This window comes from Mesoplodon mirus (genome assembly GCF_964341445.2).
Source record: "Mesoplodon mirus genome assembly, chromosome: 7".
Taxonomy (NCBI): Eukaryota; Metazoa; Chordata; class Mammalia; order Artiodactyla; family Ziphiidae; genus Mesoplodon; species Mesoplodon mirus.
Window position 1 is genome coordinate 82,082,955 of NC_138983.1, and position 20,866 is coordinate 82,103,820.

At 44.7% G+C, this 20,866-nt stretch overlaps 1 protein-coding gene across 1 annotated transcript in view; it reads right to left on the reverse strand.

Moving 5' to 3' along the window:
- The window catches only part of LOC309808831 (forkhead-associated domain-containing protein 1-like), a gene marked incomplete at both ends in the record, with an annotated part of 79,563 nt that extends 64,347 nt beyond the window's left edge, over positions 1-15,216 (reverse strand). The window contains one exon of the mRNA XM_082629404.1: positions 15,124-15,216. Coding sequence (XP_082485530.1) covers positions 15,124-15,216 — 93 coding nt within the window. The remainder of the gene's footprint in view (positions 1-15,123) is intronic.
- Between the last annotated feature and the right edge of the window lie 5,650 nt (positions 15,217-20,866).

Below are 20,866 nucleotides of genomic sequence, written 5' to 3' on the forward strand. Positions count from 1 at the left end.
GTATTAATTTCTGCTGTACAGCAAAGTGATTCAGTTATACATATATATACATTCTTTTTAAAATATTCTTTTCCATTATGGTTTATCACAGGATATTGAATATAGTTCCCTGTGCTCTACAGTAGGACCTTGTTGTTTCTCCATCCTGGATGTAACAGCTCACATCTGCTAACCTCAACCCCCCACTCCATCTCTCCCTCAACCCCCTCCCCCTTGGCAACCATAGTCTGTTCTCTATATCCATGAAGACTCATTTATTTTGGATACATGCTTACAGCATCTTTCTTCATAACTGCCAAAAACTGGAAGCAACCAAGATGTCCTTTAAAAGGTAAATGGATAGACAAATTGTGGTACATCCATACAATGAAATACTAGTGATAAAAATAAATGAGTTATCAAATAACAAAAAAGACATGGAGGAATCTTAAATGCATATTGCTTAGTGAAAGAACCTAGTCTGAAAAGGTTACATACCGTATGATTCCAACTGTATGAAATTCTGGAAAAAGTAAAACTATAAGGAGAGTAAAAGATCAGTGCTTGCCAGGGGCACAGGGGCTCTGGGGCTCAGAATGAAGAGGAGGGGCACAGGGGATTTCAGGGCAGTGAAAATATTTTTTATGATACTGTAATGGTGGATACTTGTCACTATACATTTGTCAAAAGGAAAGAACGTACAACGCAAAGAGTGAACCCTAATGTAAACTATGGACTTAGTTAATAATAGCATATCAATATTGGTTCATCAGTTGTAACAAATGTACCGCACTAATGCATGATGTTAATAATAGGGGAAACTGTGTGTATTGGAGGGGTGGATATATGGGAACTCTCTGTATTCTCTGCTCAATTTCCTGTAAACCTAAAACTGTTCAAAAAATAAAGTATTTAAAAAAATGAAAACACATTAGTTCTTTGGAAAATGTCACCCACATCATCTTCATCATCATTGCCATTGATCTTTGTGTCCTTTGAACCTTTGATAACCCATGAATGAGAGAAATTCTGTGTTACATTTTGTTTGTCTCTTGCCAGGCTTCACTGCTTTCAGTTCCTCAAAAACTGTCAAGCCATTATTAAGAAATCAAAGCAAGCAGGAAGTTTTAAATGACTCCACAAATTCGGGTGAGCCTCTACCACATGTTAGGCCAGGAGACAGCTTCCTAGTTTGGCCCTATAATATCACTCGCTCCCTTTACTTGGAAAATTGCTAAATGCTGCTACTGGACAGACGCCCTGCTGCTAATACAGACTGACTCTATAAGCCCCAGCCTACTGAGCTGTCCAACTATGAGATGAACTGTTATTTATTTATTATTATTTTTATTATTATCCTTATCATCCTCTAACATATTTTGAGGGCTTCCTGTGAACTGGGCCCTGCTGAAGCATTTTGTGTGCATTTTTATCATTTAATCTGCATGACAGCCCTAAACAGGGACTCTATTATTATCTCCATCTTAGAGATGAAGAAGCTGAGACTCAAAAGGTGAAGTGAGAGGACAGCATTACCTTGATACCAAACCCAGACAAAGACACTACAAGAAAACTACAGACCAATATCTCTTATGAACACTGATACCACAATCCTCAACAAAATAGGAGGAAACCGAATTCAACAGCACATTAAAAGGATCATACACTATGACCAAGTGGGATTTACTCTTGGAATGCAGACTTGATGGTTCAACATATGAAAATTTATCCATGTAATACATCACATTAACAGAAAGAAGGAAAAAAATGATCATCTCGATTGATGTACAAAAAGCATTTGACAAAATGCAACACTCTTTCATGATAAAAGCACTCAACAAATAGGGAATAGTGGGAAATTACCTCAACATAATAAAGGTCAAATATGAAAGGCCCACAGGTAGCATCATACTCAAAGGTGAAAGACTGAAAGCTTTTCCTCTAATTTCAAGAATAAGATAAGGATACCTGCTTTTGCCACTTCTATTCAACAAAGTGCTGGAAGTCCTAGCCAGAGCAATTAGGCAAGACAAAGAAATAAAGGCATCCAAATTCGAAAGGAAGAAGTAAAATTATCTCTGTTCACAGGCAACATGATCTTACATGTACAAAATCCTAAAGAGTCCATGAAAAACCACAACCCTCTTAGAACTAAAAAATAACATTCACTAGCAAAATCATAGGACACAAAATCAACACACAAACATCAGCTGTGTTTCTATATGCTCACAATGAACAATCTGAAAAGGAAGTTAAGAAAATAATTTCATTTACAATAGCATCAAAATGAATAACATATTTTGGGATAAATTTAACCAAGGTGGTAAAAGATGTGTACACTGAAAACTACAAAGTGCTGCTGAAAGAAATTAAAGACACAAATAAATGGAAAGACACCCTGTATTCGTGGGTTGGAAGACTTAATATTGTTAAGATGTCATTACTACACAGCAGGATCTACAGATTCAAAATCCCAACAGCAGATTGGGCAGAAATAGAAAAATCCATCCTAAAATTCATATGGAATCTCAGTGGACCCGAAATAGCCAAAATACTATTGAGAAAGAAAAGCAAAGTTGAAGGTCTCACACTTCCTGATTTCAAAACTTACTGCATACAAAGGTACAGTAATCAAAACAGTGTGATACTGACATAAGGTCAGGCACATAGGCCAATAGAATAGAATAGAGAGCACAGAAATAAAACTTTGCATATATGGTCCAATGATTTTTGACATGGGTGCCAAGATTATTCAATGGGGAAAGAACAGTATTTTCAACAAATGATGCTGGGAAAGACTGCAAAAGAATTAAGTTGAACTCTTACCTTACACCATGTATAAAAATTAACTCAAAGTGGATCAAAGACTTAAACAGAGTCTAAAACTATAAAACTTTTAGAGGAAAGCACAGGAGGAAAGCTTTATGACATTGGATTTGGCAATGCATTATTGGATATGATACCAAAAGCATAGGCAGCAAAAGTAAAAATAGATAAATTCAACTATATCAAAAATTAAAACTTCAGTGAATCAAAGGACACAATAAACAGGGTGAAAGGCCATCTAGAGAATGGGAGAAAATAGTTGCAAAACACAAATCTGAAAAAGGGTTAATATGAAGAATATATAGAGAACTATAACTCAACAACAACAACAAAAAAGAACCCCCAAATAACCTGATCAAATATGGGCAAAGAACTGGAATAGACATTTCTCCAAAGAAGATATATAAATGTCCAACAAGCATGTAAAAAGATGCTCAACATTACTAGTCATTAGGGAAATTCAAATCAAAACCACAGTGAGATACCACCTCATACCCATTAGGATGGCTACTATCAAAAACAAACAAACAGCAACAGAAAATAACAAGTGTTGGCAAGGATGTAGAGTAGGGGAACACTTATGCACCGCTGAGAATGTAAAATGGTGCAGCTGATATGGAAAACAGTAGAGCGGCTTCTCAAACAATTTAGAATAAAATTATCATATGATCCAGCAAGTCCACTTCCGGGTATATACCCCAAAGAATTGAAAGCAGGAACTTAAAGAGTTATGTGTACACTCATGTTTATAGTAGCATTATTCACAATTGCCAAAAGGTGGAAGCCACCCAAGTGCCCACTGACTGATGATTGGATAAGCAAAATGTGGTCCATCCATACAGTGGAATATTATTCAGTGTAGGAGGAAGGAAATTCTGACACATGCTACAACATGGATGAACCGTGAGGACATGATGTGAAATAAGTGTCACAAAAAGGCAAATTTTGTATGATTCCACTGTGTGAGGTACATAAAGTAGTCAAGCTCATAGAAACAAAATAGAACGGGGGTTGCCAGGAGCTGGGGAAGGGGAAACGGGGAATTGTTCTTTAATGGGTACAGTTTCAGTTTTGCAAGATGAAAAATTCTGAGGCTGGTTGCACAACAATGTGAATAACTTACAACTACTGATCTGTACACTTAAAAGTGGTTAAGACGGTAAACTTTATAGGTATTTTACCACGATTTAAAAAATGGCTAAGATGAAGGGACTCACTCAACATCAGGATGCTGGCCCAGGGCAATGTCAGGGTTTGAACCCAAGTCTAATTCCAAAACTTGTACCTTTGATTTGTACCCTGTGATTTTCAGAGTAGAGAGTGATTTAATAATGAGAGAGGAGACAGGCAGGACCTAATATACAAAACAAGTGCATTTTTTAAGGCTCCTGCATTGAAAATGTCTTTAAAAAGTATATAGTGAGTCCATAAAATATTGAGACGTTTAAACTTCTATTAACAATGACCATCTGCTCTGACGACCCCTGTGCTTTAAGGAAGCCTCCTCGGGAAGCTGACTTAGTTATGACATTGCCCTGAGGTTCACTGACATTGTCGCTGAGGTTCGACGTGTACCTGGAACCGTCCTTTGGAGCTAGGTTTCAACCTTGCATCACCTGGCACTGGGAAGCCCCATCTCAGACCATAACCTCCCGCTCCCGGCCTTCCTTATCCTCTGTCTCGTCCTCTCCTTGAGTCACGTAGCCTTTGCTCCCTGTTTGCTCCCTATGGGTAATGCCCTATGCTCACCCACCCTGGGCCCTGCTCAAGCTCACCAGCTCCTTCAAGTCCATCCTGGCCCCCAAACCCTCCTGCCACCCTCACACTTCTGTCCTGAGGCTGGCCCAGTGCCCTTTGGGCCCCCCAGCCAGCAGGTCCCTGCTCTCAGGCTTTTCATTCTACTTTGACAACAGCCTCCTAGGTCTTCACCTCCTGCACCTGCCTGCATCCTCCGTCTGCTTCTCCCGACCCTCCTCCATCCCTTTACACGGCGCCCTCTGCCCAGCAGGCCCACCTGTGCGGCTACATCCATGGGCTGATGGGCTCCTTGTGTCTGGTTTCTTGTTGGGTTTGGCCAATGGGGGGGTTAGAGATCAGAGCAGGGAGGAGAGAGCTTGGGGTACTTACTCCCCTGGCTTCCATTCTCTGGGGCCACACAGCTTCCCTCAGAGGACTCTACCCAGCCCTCGGGGTCTCCGGGTCCCAGGAAATGCCCCTGCCCCTCACCCCTCAGCTCTGGGTGTGGGAACAGTCCTCACTCATACTAGCTCTGGGCCCTGCACTATCCTTTGTGGTTTCTCTGAGCCCTGCCCACTCCCTATGGAGTCCCTTCAGGAAACTCCCCTCCATCACTCCACACCCCTGTGAATGTGCCTTCAGCTCCCTGCCAGGACCTGGACTTCCCAGGCATGGAGAAGCTCCTAGATGGGAACCTCAAGGCTTCTCCTAGCTGCCAAGGGCCTCCGGGTGGTCCTGCCTTCATCCCACCCTGGTCTGGTCCCTCTCCTCAACCATCTCCTCTTCTGCATCCTCACCTTGACAGTGTAACTTCCGTCTAACCTGTGAACGTGCTCACCACCCCCTCGGCCTGGAAACACCGCCCCTTCCCCCTTCCTTTCCTTTATTGTCAAATGGCTTCAAGAGGTTCCTCTCCCGCTGGGTCCTCAACCCACTGCCATTGCCCTCGGGGGCCTCCTCGGGCTGTCGGCCTCCCTGTGACATGTGACACAGTTGTCAGAGAGAGGCACGTGGCCTGGTGGTTCAGGGGTTGGGGGAGCAGGGCAACGTGGTGGTTATTAGACTGGGCTCGAGTCCAGCTCTCCTACTTCCTAGCAGGGTGACCTTGGGCAAGTGATACCTCAGCTTCCTCATCTGTAAGGTAACAAAAGGACAGTCTTATAAGCTACTGGTGACGTATAAATGATATAATACATACTAAGGCACTTAGAAGAGAACATAGGGCAAATGGGAAATGTTCTCTATTATGAGCAAGAGGATGGGCTCTGGAGTTAGAAAGCCTTGAGTTCAAGTCTCACCTCTGCTACCTTCCAGCTGTGCAGCCTGGGGCATGGTTCTTTGCTTCTCTTTGGTTGCTCCCTGAGCAGCAAAAATGAGTTTGATAAGCTGGGCTTCGTAGGATTGACAAAAGGTACTGCTTGGTGACATGTTCAAAGGAGTGGGATAACATTTTTGAAATTAACTTGTGTGTGTGTGTTTGTGTGTGTGTGTGTGTGTTTTATCTATTTCTTTTAACCTTTTGGTTCTAGGCTATCCCATCCTCCAGCCCCATCCCCCCACTGCCTCCAGAAAGGGATGTAGTGCAGAAATAGTAAAAAAAAAAAAAATGGGGTTTTCAAAAGAATAAGGATATGAGGAAACGGCCAGGCGCTGGTGAGACGACGGGTCTGGGATTGGAAGGAAAGAAGAAGCTTCTCTGCTTCCCCGTCAGCTGGATCCTTCCTCCCCGGTCTCCCCGGGAGAGCCCTGTGGACCGGCAAGGCCTCAGGAGAGGCTGCTCCTGAAATCAGACTGCCCGAGCGTGGTGCCCAGTGCCCCAGCCTCCCTCTGTGACCTCAGGCAGGATACTCAGCCTATCTGTGCCTCAACGCCCTCATCTGTAAAGTGGGGCAAACAACACTAACCTCCTAAGGATGAAATGAGTTAATACACTCGAAAGTGCCCAGAACAGTACCTGGCACAAAGCAAGCTGTCTCTGTGATGAATACCCTCAGCCTGGCAGCAGCTCTCTGGCTCCCTCACCTCTCTGACTGCTTCCAGGTCTCCACGCCGGGCTCCTCTCCCCTCAGATGTCCGTTTCCTCCTCACTCTGTCCATGGGCTGGGGCCACTGTGCCACCCCCTCGATTCGCAGGTGTGTATTTCCAACCCCTGGTTCATCTCCAGGCCCCAAACTGCCTGGCCGCTTCAGGGATGTTCAGGTGCTCACTCAACCAGTCCTGCTTCCTGCCCTCTTGGTAACGGGATTATCACCTGCCAGCTCATCCAGCCATCTTTCTCCGTGGCCTGTGGCATTGATCCTACTGATTCTTCCAGAAAGCTCTCAGACCAGTCCCAAAGCAACGGTCCAGTCAAGTGGTAGTATTAATGTGCTGGGCAGAATGGTCTCCCAAAGATGCCCATGCCCTGATCCCCAGAACCTGGGAATATGCTCCATGACGTGGCCAAAGGGACTGTGATGATGTCAAGGTTACTAATCAGTGGTCTTAAAAGAGGGAGACTAAGGACTTCCCTGGTGTTGCAGTGGTTAAGAATCCGCCTGCCAATGCAAGAGACACGGGTTCGAGCCCTGGTCCGGGAAGATCCCACATGCCATGGAGCAACAAAGCCCGTGTGCCACAACTACCGAGCCTGCGCTCCAGAGCCCACGAGCCACAACTACTGAATCCGCGTGCCTAGAGCCCGTGCTCCACAACAAGAGAAGCCACTGCAATGAGAAGCCCGTGCACCGCAACAAAGAGTAACCCTCGCTCGCTGCAACTAGAGAAAGCCTGTGCTCAGCAACGAAGACCAAACCCAGCCAAAAACTTTTAAAAAATTTTTTAAAAAGTGGGAGACTATCCTGGGTTATCCAGGTGGGACTAATTGAACTCCACCAGTCCTTATAAGCAGAGGACTTACTCCGGCTGTATTGGAGAGATAAGTGGTGTTTCTTGCTGGGCCCCCATTTAACAGCCCCAATGCTCCTCTTCCTGGGAAAGCACCAGGTCAACGTTTCCTCTTTACCCAAATCCCCCCCTAGATGGCAACACCTCAGTCTGTTGCATGAATGAGGATCACAAGAACATTCATCTCACATTTCACTGACAACCCCCATTCTCGATTCCACAGAGTGGAATTTCCCTAGCTTAGTCAATTATCTTGTTATCTCAGTTAACTGAGAATTTCCAATTTAGATATTAGATGTTCCCAAAGCTAAATTTACACTCAAAAAGTGAAGCTTCTGTTTTTAGAAGCTTGAGTCAGCTCAGTCTGAAACTCAGCCCCACCTCCCCCGTCTAGCTGTGTGATTTGGGCCAGTTCCTTAACCTTTCTGAGTCCCATGTCCATGTCATCAAATGAGGATAATAATGATAATAGTAGTTCTCACCCGCACAGGATTTGTTTTGTGGATATAATTCTGTAAATATATATACAGAACATACATAGATGATGTATAAAGCCATGTGAGATGCAGTAAGTAGTCCATAAATGTATGCTGTAGCTGTTTGTATTATGTATGCTATTCAAAAGATTATGATCTTTCTTTCATATCACATCCATCAGAATGGCTACTATTAAAAAAAAAAAAGGGAAATAACAAGTGTTGGTGAGGACGCAGGGAAAGTGGAACCCTTGTGCCCTGTTGTGAGAATGTAACTTGGTGCAGCCACTATGGAAAACAGCATGGCAGTTCCTCAAACAATTAAAAATAAAATTATCATATGATCCAGCAAGTCTACTTTTGGGTATATATCCCAAAGAACTGAAAGCAGGGCCTTGAAGAGATATTTATACACCCATGTTCATAGCATTGTTTGCAACAGCCAAAAGGTGGAAACAACCCAAGTGTCCATCAGTAGATGAATGAATAAACAAAATGTGGTGAATCCACACAATGGAATATTATTCAGCCTTAAAAAAGGAAGGAAATTCGGACACATGCTACAGCCTGGATGAACATGGACATTATACTCAGTGAAAGGATATTATACTCAGTGAAAGAAGCCAGTCATGAAAAGACAAATACTGTTATGATTCTACTTATATGAGATACCCAGAGTAGCCAAGGTCATAGAGACAGAAAGCAGAACGGTGGTTGCTGGGGGCTGGGATTGGGGGATAAGGGGAGTTGTTGTTTCATGGGTGCAGTTTCAGTTCTGCAAGATTCAAACAGTTCTGGAGATGGATGGGGGTGATGGCTGCACAACAGTGTGAATATATTTAATGCCACTGAACTGCACACTTAATAAAAGTGGTTAAGATGGTAAATTTTATGTTATGCATCTCTTACCACAATAAAAAAAAAAAAGAAAAATGAGATCACGATCTAGCCCTTTCCTCTGAACATTTCCTCTTGGAAGCCCTCCATCTGCTGGTGAGAAACTAGTCCCATCAATTGCTGTGCTGGGTACTGACCAATGAAATCAGCCGCCAGTTCCCAAACAGGGGACAAAACATTCCCTGAGGACTGGTGAGACCAAACAGGTGAACCCCCAGAGCAAGGAGCACTTGGGGAGAAGCCAGGGGTGAGGTGGGGGGGAGGGGGGAGGAGGGGAGCACGACCCAGGCAGGAGGACAAGCGCGATGCAGATGGGGAGCCAGCAAGTGCACCCTCCCAGGCCTGTTTCATTCCGTGGATTTCCCCACAGAGAGTCCACCTGTCACCTTATGTCCCAAAATGCAGGTGTTCGCTTAGAATAACAGAAATGTGAATTACACAGGTACCATACTTCACCCCGTAGATCAGTGAAGATCCAATAGGGGGTCAGCACCCTAGGCTGGGGAGGGAGTGGGAGACGGGCGTCCACTGCTGGCAGGACACCACATCCGGAAACCTCTGGTGGACAATTTGGCTATGCCCATCAGAGTTACAGCTGTATGTGTCCTTTGACAGAGCAGACATACCTGCACGTCCGTGAAATGATGCAAATAATAGGAGAATCCCAGCAGCCTTGTTTAATAATAATAAACAAGATTATGGTGTAGGCTCTGGTTCTTTTCTGAGAGGGAGCCCAGAACTGGCAGGGGCCAGGAAAAGGGACGAGAGTCATCCGGCTGGATGGGATCTGGGGTGTGTGTATGAGATCAGTCTGGCTTCACGACCCTCAGATCCCACGCTAGAAGGGCTGACACAGGCTGGAGAGATGGCTCCACCCATGAGAAAGGAGATGGCTGGCAGGACACTGATCACCGAGGGTGAGGGGTGGACACCAGCATTTCATCCCCCTGTCATGTCTGTTCTTTCTTTTTCTCTTCCATCTCCACCCTCGTAGCTGCAGCCCTGCGCTGACTTGGGCTGTCCTAGAGCTCAGTCTTCTAGGGATCCTAGGACTTCCCCAGGGTGGGACTGGGGGAGTCCCTGGGGAGGGGTAGGGTCAGTCAGCCCTTCATTGTTTACCCTTCGCTTCTCTTTTCCTCAAAACAAAGTTTATTGAAAGAATACACACACACACACACACACACACACACACACACACACACACAAGCAGGAGTTCTGCTGATCAAGAACGGAGAGGGAGGGAGCACTGATGGTGGGGTTCTCAAAGTGTGGTCCTGGAGCCAACTCCAGGGGACTCCATTCCCCCCACCTGAACCTGGGGAGCATATAAATGTGAAGATTCCTGGGCCTTACCCCAAACCCACTGGGTCAGAATGCCTAGGAGTTCATGTTGAACAACCACTCTTAAACATGCGGAAAATCCAACAACCACTGGCTTTGGTGTTTCTTCATTCTGGAAGAACTGAGTCCCTTTCTCAGCAGAGTTTAAATAACAGCCACATCCAACTCTAAAGATTACAGTTTACAAGGCACATCAAATCATATAAATTATAACTTGCAAGGTTTAGCTGTGAAATGAGCAAGGCTGAGGCTTTTGAGCCATGTAAAATGGGAGAGGGGAGATTGTGAATAGAGCTCCTGATGGCTCGCCTGCACACAGCAGCTGGGATGTTCACTGGCAGGTCTCCCCCTTGTTTACAATCCTTCAAGCCTTCTTCCCACTGCTTTTCAGATAAAGATCAAAACCCTTATGGTGACATGAAGGAGGCCGACTTGTCCCTTAGCCCTCCTCCTTCCCACTCTGACTTCTGGACGCCCTGGTTTTCTCTCAGTCCCTTGGGTTCACAATATGCTCTTCCACCCCAGGGCCCTTGCACATGCCATTCCCTTCTCCTATTGTCTAGTTAAGTCCTCCTTGTCTTCCATATTCCTTTCCTTTACAGCCCCAATGTTGGAATGGAATTAGTCACACCTTTGTGGGATCATTTGACTTATTTCTCTCTCTCCTGGCAGCTTCCTGATGGCAGGGACCATGTCCAGTTCTGCCATCACTGTACCCCTAGACTTGGCTCGGTGCTGAGGCTCTGGGTAAATACTGTGCAATGAATGAGTGATAGCAACAGTTATCACTGTTGACTAGAAACAGTTCTCACTAGCCTGGCTATAAACAGGCTTCCTATTGCCTTAGGGAACCAAACTCCTTACAGGATATAGAAAAAAGTCTGGAGGGTAAAACCCTGCAAATATCAATATTGATATTTCCTTGAGCCAAATGATTACAAGTGACCTTTATTTTCTTCCTTATATTTTCCTTTCTCCCAATTTTTAAAAACAAGAAGCATGTAACTACCTTCCATTATCGGAAAGAGTAAATGATGTCGAAATACTATGATACCAATAGTCAAAACAACATGTCAGCCTTGCTGATGAGTAGAAATCTTTAGAAGCATGACTGCCTATTCTTTAGGATTGATCCAAGCAAATAAACAATCTTTTTTATTTGCTAGATGTAACCTCTGGGTAAATGCAATGATGACTTTTTAGTAATATAAATCCCTGAATTTTTTTTTTTTTTTTTTTTTTTTTTTGCGGTACGCGGGCCTCTCACTGTTGTGGCCTCTCCCGTTGCAGAGCTCAGGCTCCGGACACGCTGGCTCAGCGGCCGTGGCTCACGGGCCCAGCCGCTCCGCGGCATGTGGGATATTCCCGGAACGGGCACGAACCCGTGTCCCTTGCATCGGCAGGCGGACTCTCAACCACTTCGCCACCAGGGAAGCCTAGTGACGTATTTCTTAAGCTAAGTCCGAGGAGCAGTAAGCAGTCAATTATTTATATACAATGAATGCAACTCAATTTCTGTCTAGTTAATAACTGTCCTCATTAGTTCCCTTTTCCAAATGGCTTATTAATGTCAGTGGATCCTCATCTCAACCCTGTGCACCTCTGAGGATTCTTCTCAGTCTCTGTTTTAGGAGACCATAATAATGATCATTGTGTCATTCACTGACCACCACATGCCAGGCTCTTTATATGCATTTCTCACTTAATCCTCAGAATAACCCTGTGAGGTAAGAGGTTTACAGACAGGGAAAAGGAGCTCAGAGTGATTAAGTAATTTGGTTGAAGTCACTCAGCCACAAAGTAGCCTAATGAGATTCAAACCCAGCTCTGTCTATCTCCAAAGCCTGTGCTTTTAAAAATTACTACAGTTTTCTAATATCATAGTCCAGTTCAAAACAGAGATCTCTGTCTCTACTTTAGCCAGACAGGAAATAAAACTACCCCAAATCTATGCCTTGTTAGGATAAAGAAGAAACTACAGTTCTTCTTCTTCTTCTTTTTCCTCCCACTTTGCACACTGAACAGATGTTCTGTGTCCTTGAAGGGAGACCATATCATGGAGGAGAATCTCACGGGGACGTTCATGGAGTTATCTTTAAATCTGTTGCGTTTACAATAAACATTCTCAGAAAACTAGGAATAAAGGGGGAAATTTCTCACTTGGTAAGAACATGTATAAATACCCTACAGCTAACCTCGTACTTAACGGTTAAAGACTGACTTTTTCCCCCTAAGGTCAGGAACAAGTGAATATAAGGATTTATACACTGCTCTTGTTCAGCAGAGTCCTGGAAGTCTTAACCAGGGAAATAAAGCAAGGAAAAGAAGATTCAAGGCATTCACATCTCCTTTTCTGAAAGGAGAAATAAAATTGTTCTTATTTGCAGATGACATGATTGTTTATGTATAAAATCCCAAGAAATCTACAAAAGCCCTTATATAAGAAAGTACAGTTAAGGTTCCAAGATACCAAGAAGCATACAAAAATCAACTGTATATCTATATACTGTCAATGAACATGTGGACACCAAAATTAAAAATATAATACCATTTACAATCACTCAAAAAAAAAAAGAGAGAGATATACTTAAGTGTAAATCTAACAAAACATGTTCAGGACTCGTATGCTGAAAACTACAAAACACTCATGAGAGACACTGAATAAATGGAGAAATATACCATGTTCATGAATTGGAAGACAATGTAGGAGTATATCAATTATTCTCACATTGTTATATAGGATTAAACACAATTCCAATCAAAATTACAGCATGATATTTTGTATATACAGACAGGCTTACACTAAAATGTAAATGGAAAGGCAAAGGAACTAGAATAGGTTAAAAATTTTTTTAAAAGAAAAGTGGGAGGAATCACTCTACCTGATTTAAGACTTACATAGCGACAGTAATCAAGGCTATCTCATAATGGTAGATCCATTATGACAAATAGATCCATGAAACATAATAGGGAACTAAGAAGTAGCCCCCATAGAAAGTATGGCCAGATTATTTTTGACAAACTTGCAAAAGCAATTCAATGGAGAAAGGATAGTCTGTTCAACAAATGCTTCTGGAACAACTAAATATCCACATGCAAGAAAAATGAACTTTGACCTAAATCTCACATCATAAACGACAGTGAACCCAAAATGGTTCATAGATTTAAACATAAAACTATAAAACACTTAGAAGAAAACATAAGAGAAAATCCTCAGGGTCAGGGACCTGGTGGCATGTTCTTAGACATGACACTAAAAGCATGATCTATAAAAGAAAAAATAACTACCTGGACTTCATCAAAAGTTAAAGCTTTTGCTCTGTGAAATACTCTGCTAAGAGAATGAAAAGACAAGCTACGGATGGGAGAAAATATTTGCAAACCATCTATCTGACAAGGGACTCATATCTAAAATACATAAAGAATTCTCAAAACTCAATGGTAAAAAAATTAACAATTCGATTAGAGACACTTAAAAGATATGAAGAGATATTTCACTGAAGAGGATATGCAGAAGGCAAACACGTACATGAAAAGACATTTAACATCACTATCGATTTGGGAAATGCAAGTTAAGACTATGATGAGATACCACTACACACTTACTAAAACAGCTAAAATGAAAAACAGTGTTTATGCTAATTGCTGGTGAGGATGTGTCTCATACATTGCTGGTGGAAATGAAAAATGGTACAGCCATGCTGGATAAGTCTGGCAGTTTCTTTACAAACCGAATCTATATAAACACATATGTTAATCCATGCAATCATACTCCTGAGCATTTATCACAGAGAAATAAAAACTTATGTTCACACAAAAACCTGTATACAAATGTTTATAGTACATTTATTTGTAATAGCCCCAAATGGAAACAAAATGTCCTTCAAAAAGTGAATGGTTAAACATAGGTGATACGTCCATACCGTGGACTATTACTCAGCAATAAAAGAACAAGCTAATAACCTAAATGGATGTCAAGGGCATTACAATGACTAAAAAAAAAAAAAAAAAACAATCGCAAAGGTCATAGATAAATGATGAAAATTATAGAGACGGAGAACAGATTAGTGCTTTTCGGAGCGTGGGGACGATGGTGGGAGGAGGAATTGTGACTATAAAAGGAGCATCACAAGGGACATCTCTGATGATGGAATACTCCTATATCCTGAGGGCCACACGCAAATCCACACGTGGTAAAATGGCACAGGACTCCACACATGCTTCGTGCCATTCTCTCTACCATTTGTGCATCTATAATTATTTCAAAATAAAGTTTAAAAAACTCTGTTGAGTGAAGTCTGACAGTGGTCTGCCTTTCACAGTCCTAAAGGGATTCCATTGCATTTCTCTTTCTGCTTCAATATTTTAATCCCTTTCAAAATGTTAAAAAGGCTCAAAGCCACTGTTTTTATAATTCCTTACTTACAACTTCTTCCAACTTCCTTGGCTGTCAATGAGCTGGGACTGTGGACCAAGCCACAGCTAATTCAGAGAATGGAATGAAATGAAGTGAGAGAGCACTGAGGCCATGCCCAGGGCTTACCCTGATTTACTACTTGGAGGTACGTGGGCGGGGGAGGGCTCTGAGGGGCCCATAGTCTCCAGAAGCTCTGGAAAGGGCGAGAGGCCATTGCTCAAGCTGGGCACTTCAGGTGGCCGTGGCTGCCAGACGCGGAGCAGGTGAAGGTCAAGCATCAGCTCTACGCCCACCTTCCAAACCGCGCCATCAGGGTGGGACACTGCACACACAGTCAGCAAAGGACACAGGGCCCATCGCACTTTGCACTGTGCTCATTCTTACCACATGTGCCAGGGAGACCCAGCACATGTGGGGAATGGTTATTGGTGGCACACCGAGGAAGGCTGGGACTGTTAGCCAGAGGCTGTGCTTTACAAGAGACTGGAGTCCACAGAACAGTCAGGACTTTTGGTGGTGTGAGGGGTAGGGAGGGTCGGGGACTGGGTAGGAAGAGGTCTTACCTCTAAAACAAGGTCTGAATTTTCATGCCTTCCAATCGTAGTGCTTTTATTCAGGACAAAATAGCCTTCTGCACTCTTTAGATAGGCTTTCATATTCTCTGCTTTCCCTATAAAAGGTTTTCAGAAAACAATTTTGTTAGAAAAATACAGTCCTCTAATTATTCAGTGTCATATCTAGAATGAATGGAATACACCATAATGTCCACAGGAGAAGTCAGCAGAGGTAGGAGTGGATAGCTGGATTTAACAATGATCACAATGATAATTCCACACATTTTTAAGACTGTCCTTTTAACAGTGATATCCGGCATAGATGAGCTTGCTTCTGATCACAAGAGGACATCCTTTATGTAATTCAGAGCACAAACAAGCAATAGCAAAAAAAAAAAAACAAAACAAACAAATCCGAATTCCACTGATAACCGCTCTCCACCTCCCATTAAGCTTAGTTTGGGGTTAGTTATCTGACAGAATCAAGTACTCAGTGTTACTAACCCACCACTTACTAGCTCTGTGACTCTGGGTGATTTACTTATTCTCTCTCTATGCCTCTGTTTCCTCATCGGTAAAATGGGGCTAATAATACTCTGTATCCCAAAGAGTTTTGTGAGGATTAAATGTGAAGCATCTAGAATGGTGATTGCTACACTAAACACCCATTTGTCCTACTGTGATTGTGACTGTTATTAATCTTGGGCTTCTGAACTTTGACTCAAGAAACCCCAACTTCTACAGAGCTTCTTAAAGTGTGGAAGAGTCAGTCATCAAGGAAATGGGCATTAGAAGATACTTTCTTTTTAAGTCACCGCATTCCTTCATATATTTAGGTTGAAAAAAAATGATTTCCAAAGACAAAATATCAAGATTATAGCTTGGCTGTACGGTCAAGACTCTGTACGTATCTTTTGCTGGCATTTTATTATGAAAATGTCAAACACACAGAAAAGTTGAAAGAAGTGGATGGTGAACTTCTATAGAACCACCACCCAGATTCTACAATCAACATTTTGTTCTATTTGCTTTATCACATATCTACCCATCTATACATTTTATATTTTAATGCATTTCAAAGTAAATCCTATACATGGTTTTAAAATTTATTTATTAATTTTTGGCTGTGTTGGGTCTTCGTTTCTGCGCGAGGGCTTTCTCTAGTTGTGGCAAGCGGGGGCCACTCTTCATCGCGGTGCGCGGGCCTCTCACTATCGCGGCCTCTCTTGTTGTGGAGCACAGGCTCCACATGCGCAAGCTCAGTAGTTGTGGCTCGCGGGCCTAGTTGCTCCGCGGCACGTGGGATCTTCCCAGACCAGGGCTCGAACCCATGTGCCCTGTATTAGCAGGCAGATTCTCAACCACTGCGCCACCAGGGAAGCCCTATACATGTTTTTTATTATTTATTTATTTATTTATTTATTTATTTATTTTAAATTTTTTTTTTTTTTTTTGCGTTACGCGGGCCTCTCACTGTTGTGGCCTCTCCCGTTGCGGAGCACAGGCTCCGGACGCACAGGCTCAGAGGCCATGGCTCACGGGCCCAGCCGCTCCGCAGCATGTGGGATCCTCCAAGACCGGGGCACGAACCCGTGTCCCCTGCATCGGCAGGCAGACTCTCAACCACTGTGCCACCAGGGAAGCCCATATATACATGTTTTTTAAAACATAAAAATTTCAGTGACTTCAGCTGGTTCCAAGATGTTGATGATAATTCACATGATATTTGAATTCTGATCCATCTCAGTGCCATGTCAAACATAGCCTCCTTTCTTTTTTTTCCTTTTTTTTTTTTTGGCTCTGTTGGGTCTTCGTTGCTGCATGCGGGCTTTCTCTAGTTGCGGCGAGCGGAGGCTACTCTTCCTCACGGTGCGCAGGCTTCTCACTGTGGTGGCTTCTCCTGTTGTGGAGTATGGGCTCTAGGTGTGCAGGCTTCAGTACTTGCAGCACATGGGCTCAGTAGTTGCGGCACACGGGCCCTAGCTGTGGCTCGCTGGCTCTAGAGTGCAGGCTCAGTAGTTGTGGTGCACTGGCTTAGTTGCTCCGAGGCATGTGGGATCTTCCTGGACCAGGGCTCGAACCCGTGTCCCCTGCATTGGCAGGTGGATTCTTAACTGCTGAGCCACCAGGAAAGTCCCCAAAGTCTCTTTTCAACTGAAAGGTCACTGAAGTGTGAAGTTGTTAAACTGTGGATAAAAACAAAAATCTCTACGTCTGACCGTAGAGGGTCTCCTGTCTGGCTCTGCTTTCCATCAACATCTCCATCATCATTCCATCACTGAATCCCTACTAAGTGCCAGGCACTGGGCTATCCTTTTACACACATGGCCTCTTTTCATCCTCAGAACCACCCTGCGAGGCAGGTGTCAGTATTGTCCCGCTTTACAAATGAGGAAACTGAGACTCAGAGAAGTTAAGGTCACACAGTAGTAAGTGTGTGACAACTCTGGGCCTTTGCATGTAACCAGTGTACAAACCTCCATTGCTGCTGGTGGGGCAGAGTAGGGGTGGGGGAATTGCACTGTCTGCTGACACTTGGCACATGTAATAAAAGAAAGTCCTTGAAACCAGCATTCTATCCTCTGAAAGGAAGACGAGACCCTACCTGGGGGTAAGAGAAATAAAAATAAGCAGCATAGTTTATATTTGTAAACTTTGAGGCCTGTGGATGTCCCACAAATATTGATGCTTTCAGATAATGAGAAATACATTTGATTAAGTTCGCTGTCATGTATACAGGGGAAAAGACATTTCCTCTTCCCAAAGAACCATGCTCTGCTGCCTTCAGTTATTAATCTTCAATTGCAGAGGACCATGTTAGCACGCAACACATTCAAGTCTAATTAAGCTAAAATGGAAACTTCCAAGAAATGTCTCTTCTGCAGGAAAACCACAGGAAACGCCACTAATCGAAAACTTAAACTTGGATTATGCACATATTTGTTGTTTAGCTCTCACCCCAGACGTCCCCAAGGCTGGGGTCTTCTCTCTGCTCAGACGTCCCCCTTCGGGGCAACCACCTGACCACTCTGGCTAAAGGCACCCTCAGTCATGTTATTCCCCTGCTAGTTTTCCCCTGCTGTGTTTCCTTCCTTGTACTTATCATTCTCTGACATGTTCTTGTTCCTTTCTTTAGTTATGCTTGCTGTTGGTTTCTCTTTCACTAACATATATGTTCCTGGAAAACCAGGACTGTGTTCATTTTGTTCAGAAGCGATTCTTCATGGGTATTTTGTGTTTGTACCCATCTTCAGAGCAAAGGCATTGAAAGATTTTGTCCTGCACTCACTTTCCGAGGCTGCTTGTATGGCAAACAGCCTGGGAGGATAGAGGTAATGTTTCTAATAAAGATAACGGCTCCTTCTGGGGCAAAAGTTGGGCAGGTTTGCTAGCAGCCCCTTTCAAAGATTGCAGTTTCCTGAGTTTGGAGTTCCTTACCTGGGACACAGACCCACTGTGCGCACAGCATCCACACTGGCTGCTCTGCACCACCCCGAGGGACTTTCAGGGCAACAGGAACCAATGTGCATATGCAGCTCTGCTGCCTGTTATGTCGGCTGTGCTGTGAGTCATCAAGTTCTTTGTTTCTGGCCCAGGAGTCTCTTGTCTTCTGCCAGGAACTATAAGCTGGGCAGGCTAACTTACTAACTTTCAAACAGGGTCAAATGTCAGACCCTTTGCAGTTCCTGCCAGTTCTGTGCATTACCCCTTCTCCAGGGTAGGGGGCGGCGGGGGGGCAGAACCTGACACATAGTAGGTGCTTGGGAAACACTTGCTGAGTGAATGAAAATACAAAGGACACCTCAAAGCAAGTCAGTACAGCCAGCTGGCTAGGAAGCTTTGATAGTAACTACCTTTCATTTTTCCTGTCAGTATCTAGCTTAGATGACTCCTTGGAAAACCTAAATTCTATCTCTTTAGCTTTTGGATTGGACAATATTTCTCCACCTTCATTTTGCCCTGTGCATCACTTCCTTGCGTGAAAACACTGTCAAAGTAATTTGAATGTGTGGAGCTCTGTGAATTCGTTCTTACTCAGGGCCATGGAGCACCAGCCACAGGAAAGAGCAAAAGGGCTTCAGTCATCTGCGTTCCCCCGACCACTTTGGATGGCTCAGAATTGGGCTATAGGAGCAAACTTTCTTTTGAGGTTTACAGTGGCCTCAAAGTTCCTTAAAGAAGGGGAGTTCAGGTAAGGGGCGGGTGTGTGTGTGTGTGTGTCTCTGACCATTGGGTGGGTGTTGTCCATAAATCAGGGGAAACAGGGGTTCCTCTCTTAATCCCAGCTATACCCACAGGACATCCAAGAGCTGGTGCCCAGGAGAGGCTTAAAGCTCCCGTGCCGCCTCCCTTGGGGGGCGAGGTAGGGGCTGCACTTAGGAAGGAACGGCTGGTGTTGGGGCACCTTTTCTGGGGTGCTCCTGGCGACCCGAGCCTGGATCAGAGAGTTCGGACTCGGCTGGCGCCGGGTCCCCTGCCTATCCCAACACCCTTGACCTCGCAGGGCTGGCCTCCTCCGGCCCAGGTTTCCTCCCGCCGCCTCCTCGCGCGCCGCTCTCACCTGGCCTGAGGAAGAAGCCCACGCCTCGTCCTCTGCCAAGAAGCCCTGACCTCCGCCCTGCCGCCCTCCCGCGGAGTCTCCAGGCGACAGCCCGCAGCCCGTGCGCCCGCCCGGCCTTTGTACGAACGTCGCCACGGCAACGCCATTCTGACGGCCGAGCTGGGGAGGGGCGTGGCGTGCGCGGCGCCCGAGGATGAGGGGGAGGTGCGCTGGCAGCACCCGGCCAATTACAGCCCGCTGCAGCGCTGCGAGCCCTCCCCGACCTGCCCCCTAGAGGTCCCCAGCCCCGTTTCCAGGATGGGGAAACAGGCTCAGTGTTCACAGAAGTAGCTCCAAGTCTTACAGCGGGGAAGGAGCAGACTGGAGAATCCTTCCTACTGACCTTAGCTCTAGGCTCGGTGCGTTGAGGAGGGGGTGGTCAGGCGTGGGAGGGTAATGGAGCTGAACCACGAGAAGCCTGGAGGTTGGTCCCCCCCGTCCCACCCGAATCTCTAGTTCTCTCTGTTGTGGAGGAGAAAACAGAGTAAGCTGGGGGACCATCACTTCTGGGGATGGGGGTGGAGATGGGAGATGGGTGCGGTGGAGGGAACACTTCTGAAAGAATGGAAGATTCTCCCACGTGCTAGGGAAGGGGTATTTACAAGCCCACAGCCTTACTGTTCCTGTCCTTCCCTGTCAAAACTCGCGTTTATTCATTCATGTGTTCTTTACTTCTACAAACATCACCTGAGTCCCTACAAGGTCAGACGGTGGCCCCAGTGTTGACCTGGATCAGATCCTTAAGAAATCCCCCCGCACCCCCCATGGGCACGGGGCTGGGGGGATGGAGCGTGTGGAGAAGACATGCAAATGCCAACTATCTCCCCTCACCCCATGTCACCTCTTTTCAGATCAGCCCCTTCTGTCTGGGAGCAGAACAGACCTGCTGACTACCTACAGAATGCCTCATTTCCCTGCCAGGAAATGACTGACAAGGTGCCCCAAGACAAACTCAAAATATTCATCTGAGAAAGATGAAAGATGGCAGACTCCACTCTAGTCAATTAGAAGAAGATATAAGAGAGAAAAATCATGGAAATCGATATGGGATGGAATATATGGTAAAGATGCTCCCACATGCCTAGAGGCTCTTAGAAATGCACATTTCCTGGCACAGACCTCAGAGATTCTGATTAAGCAGCTCTGGAGCAT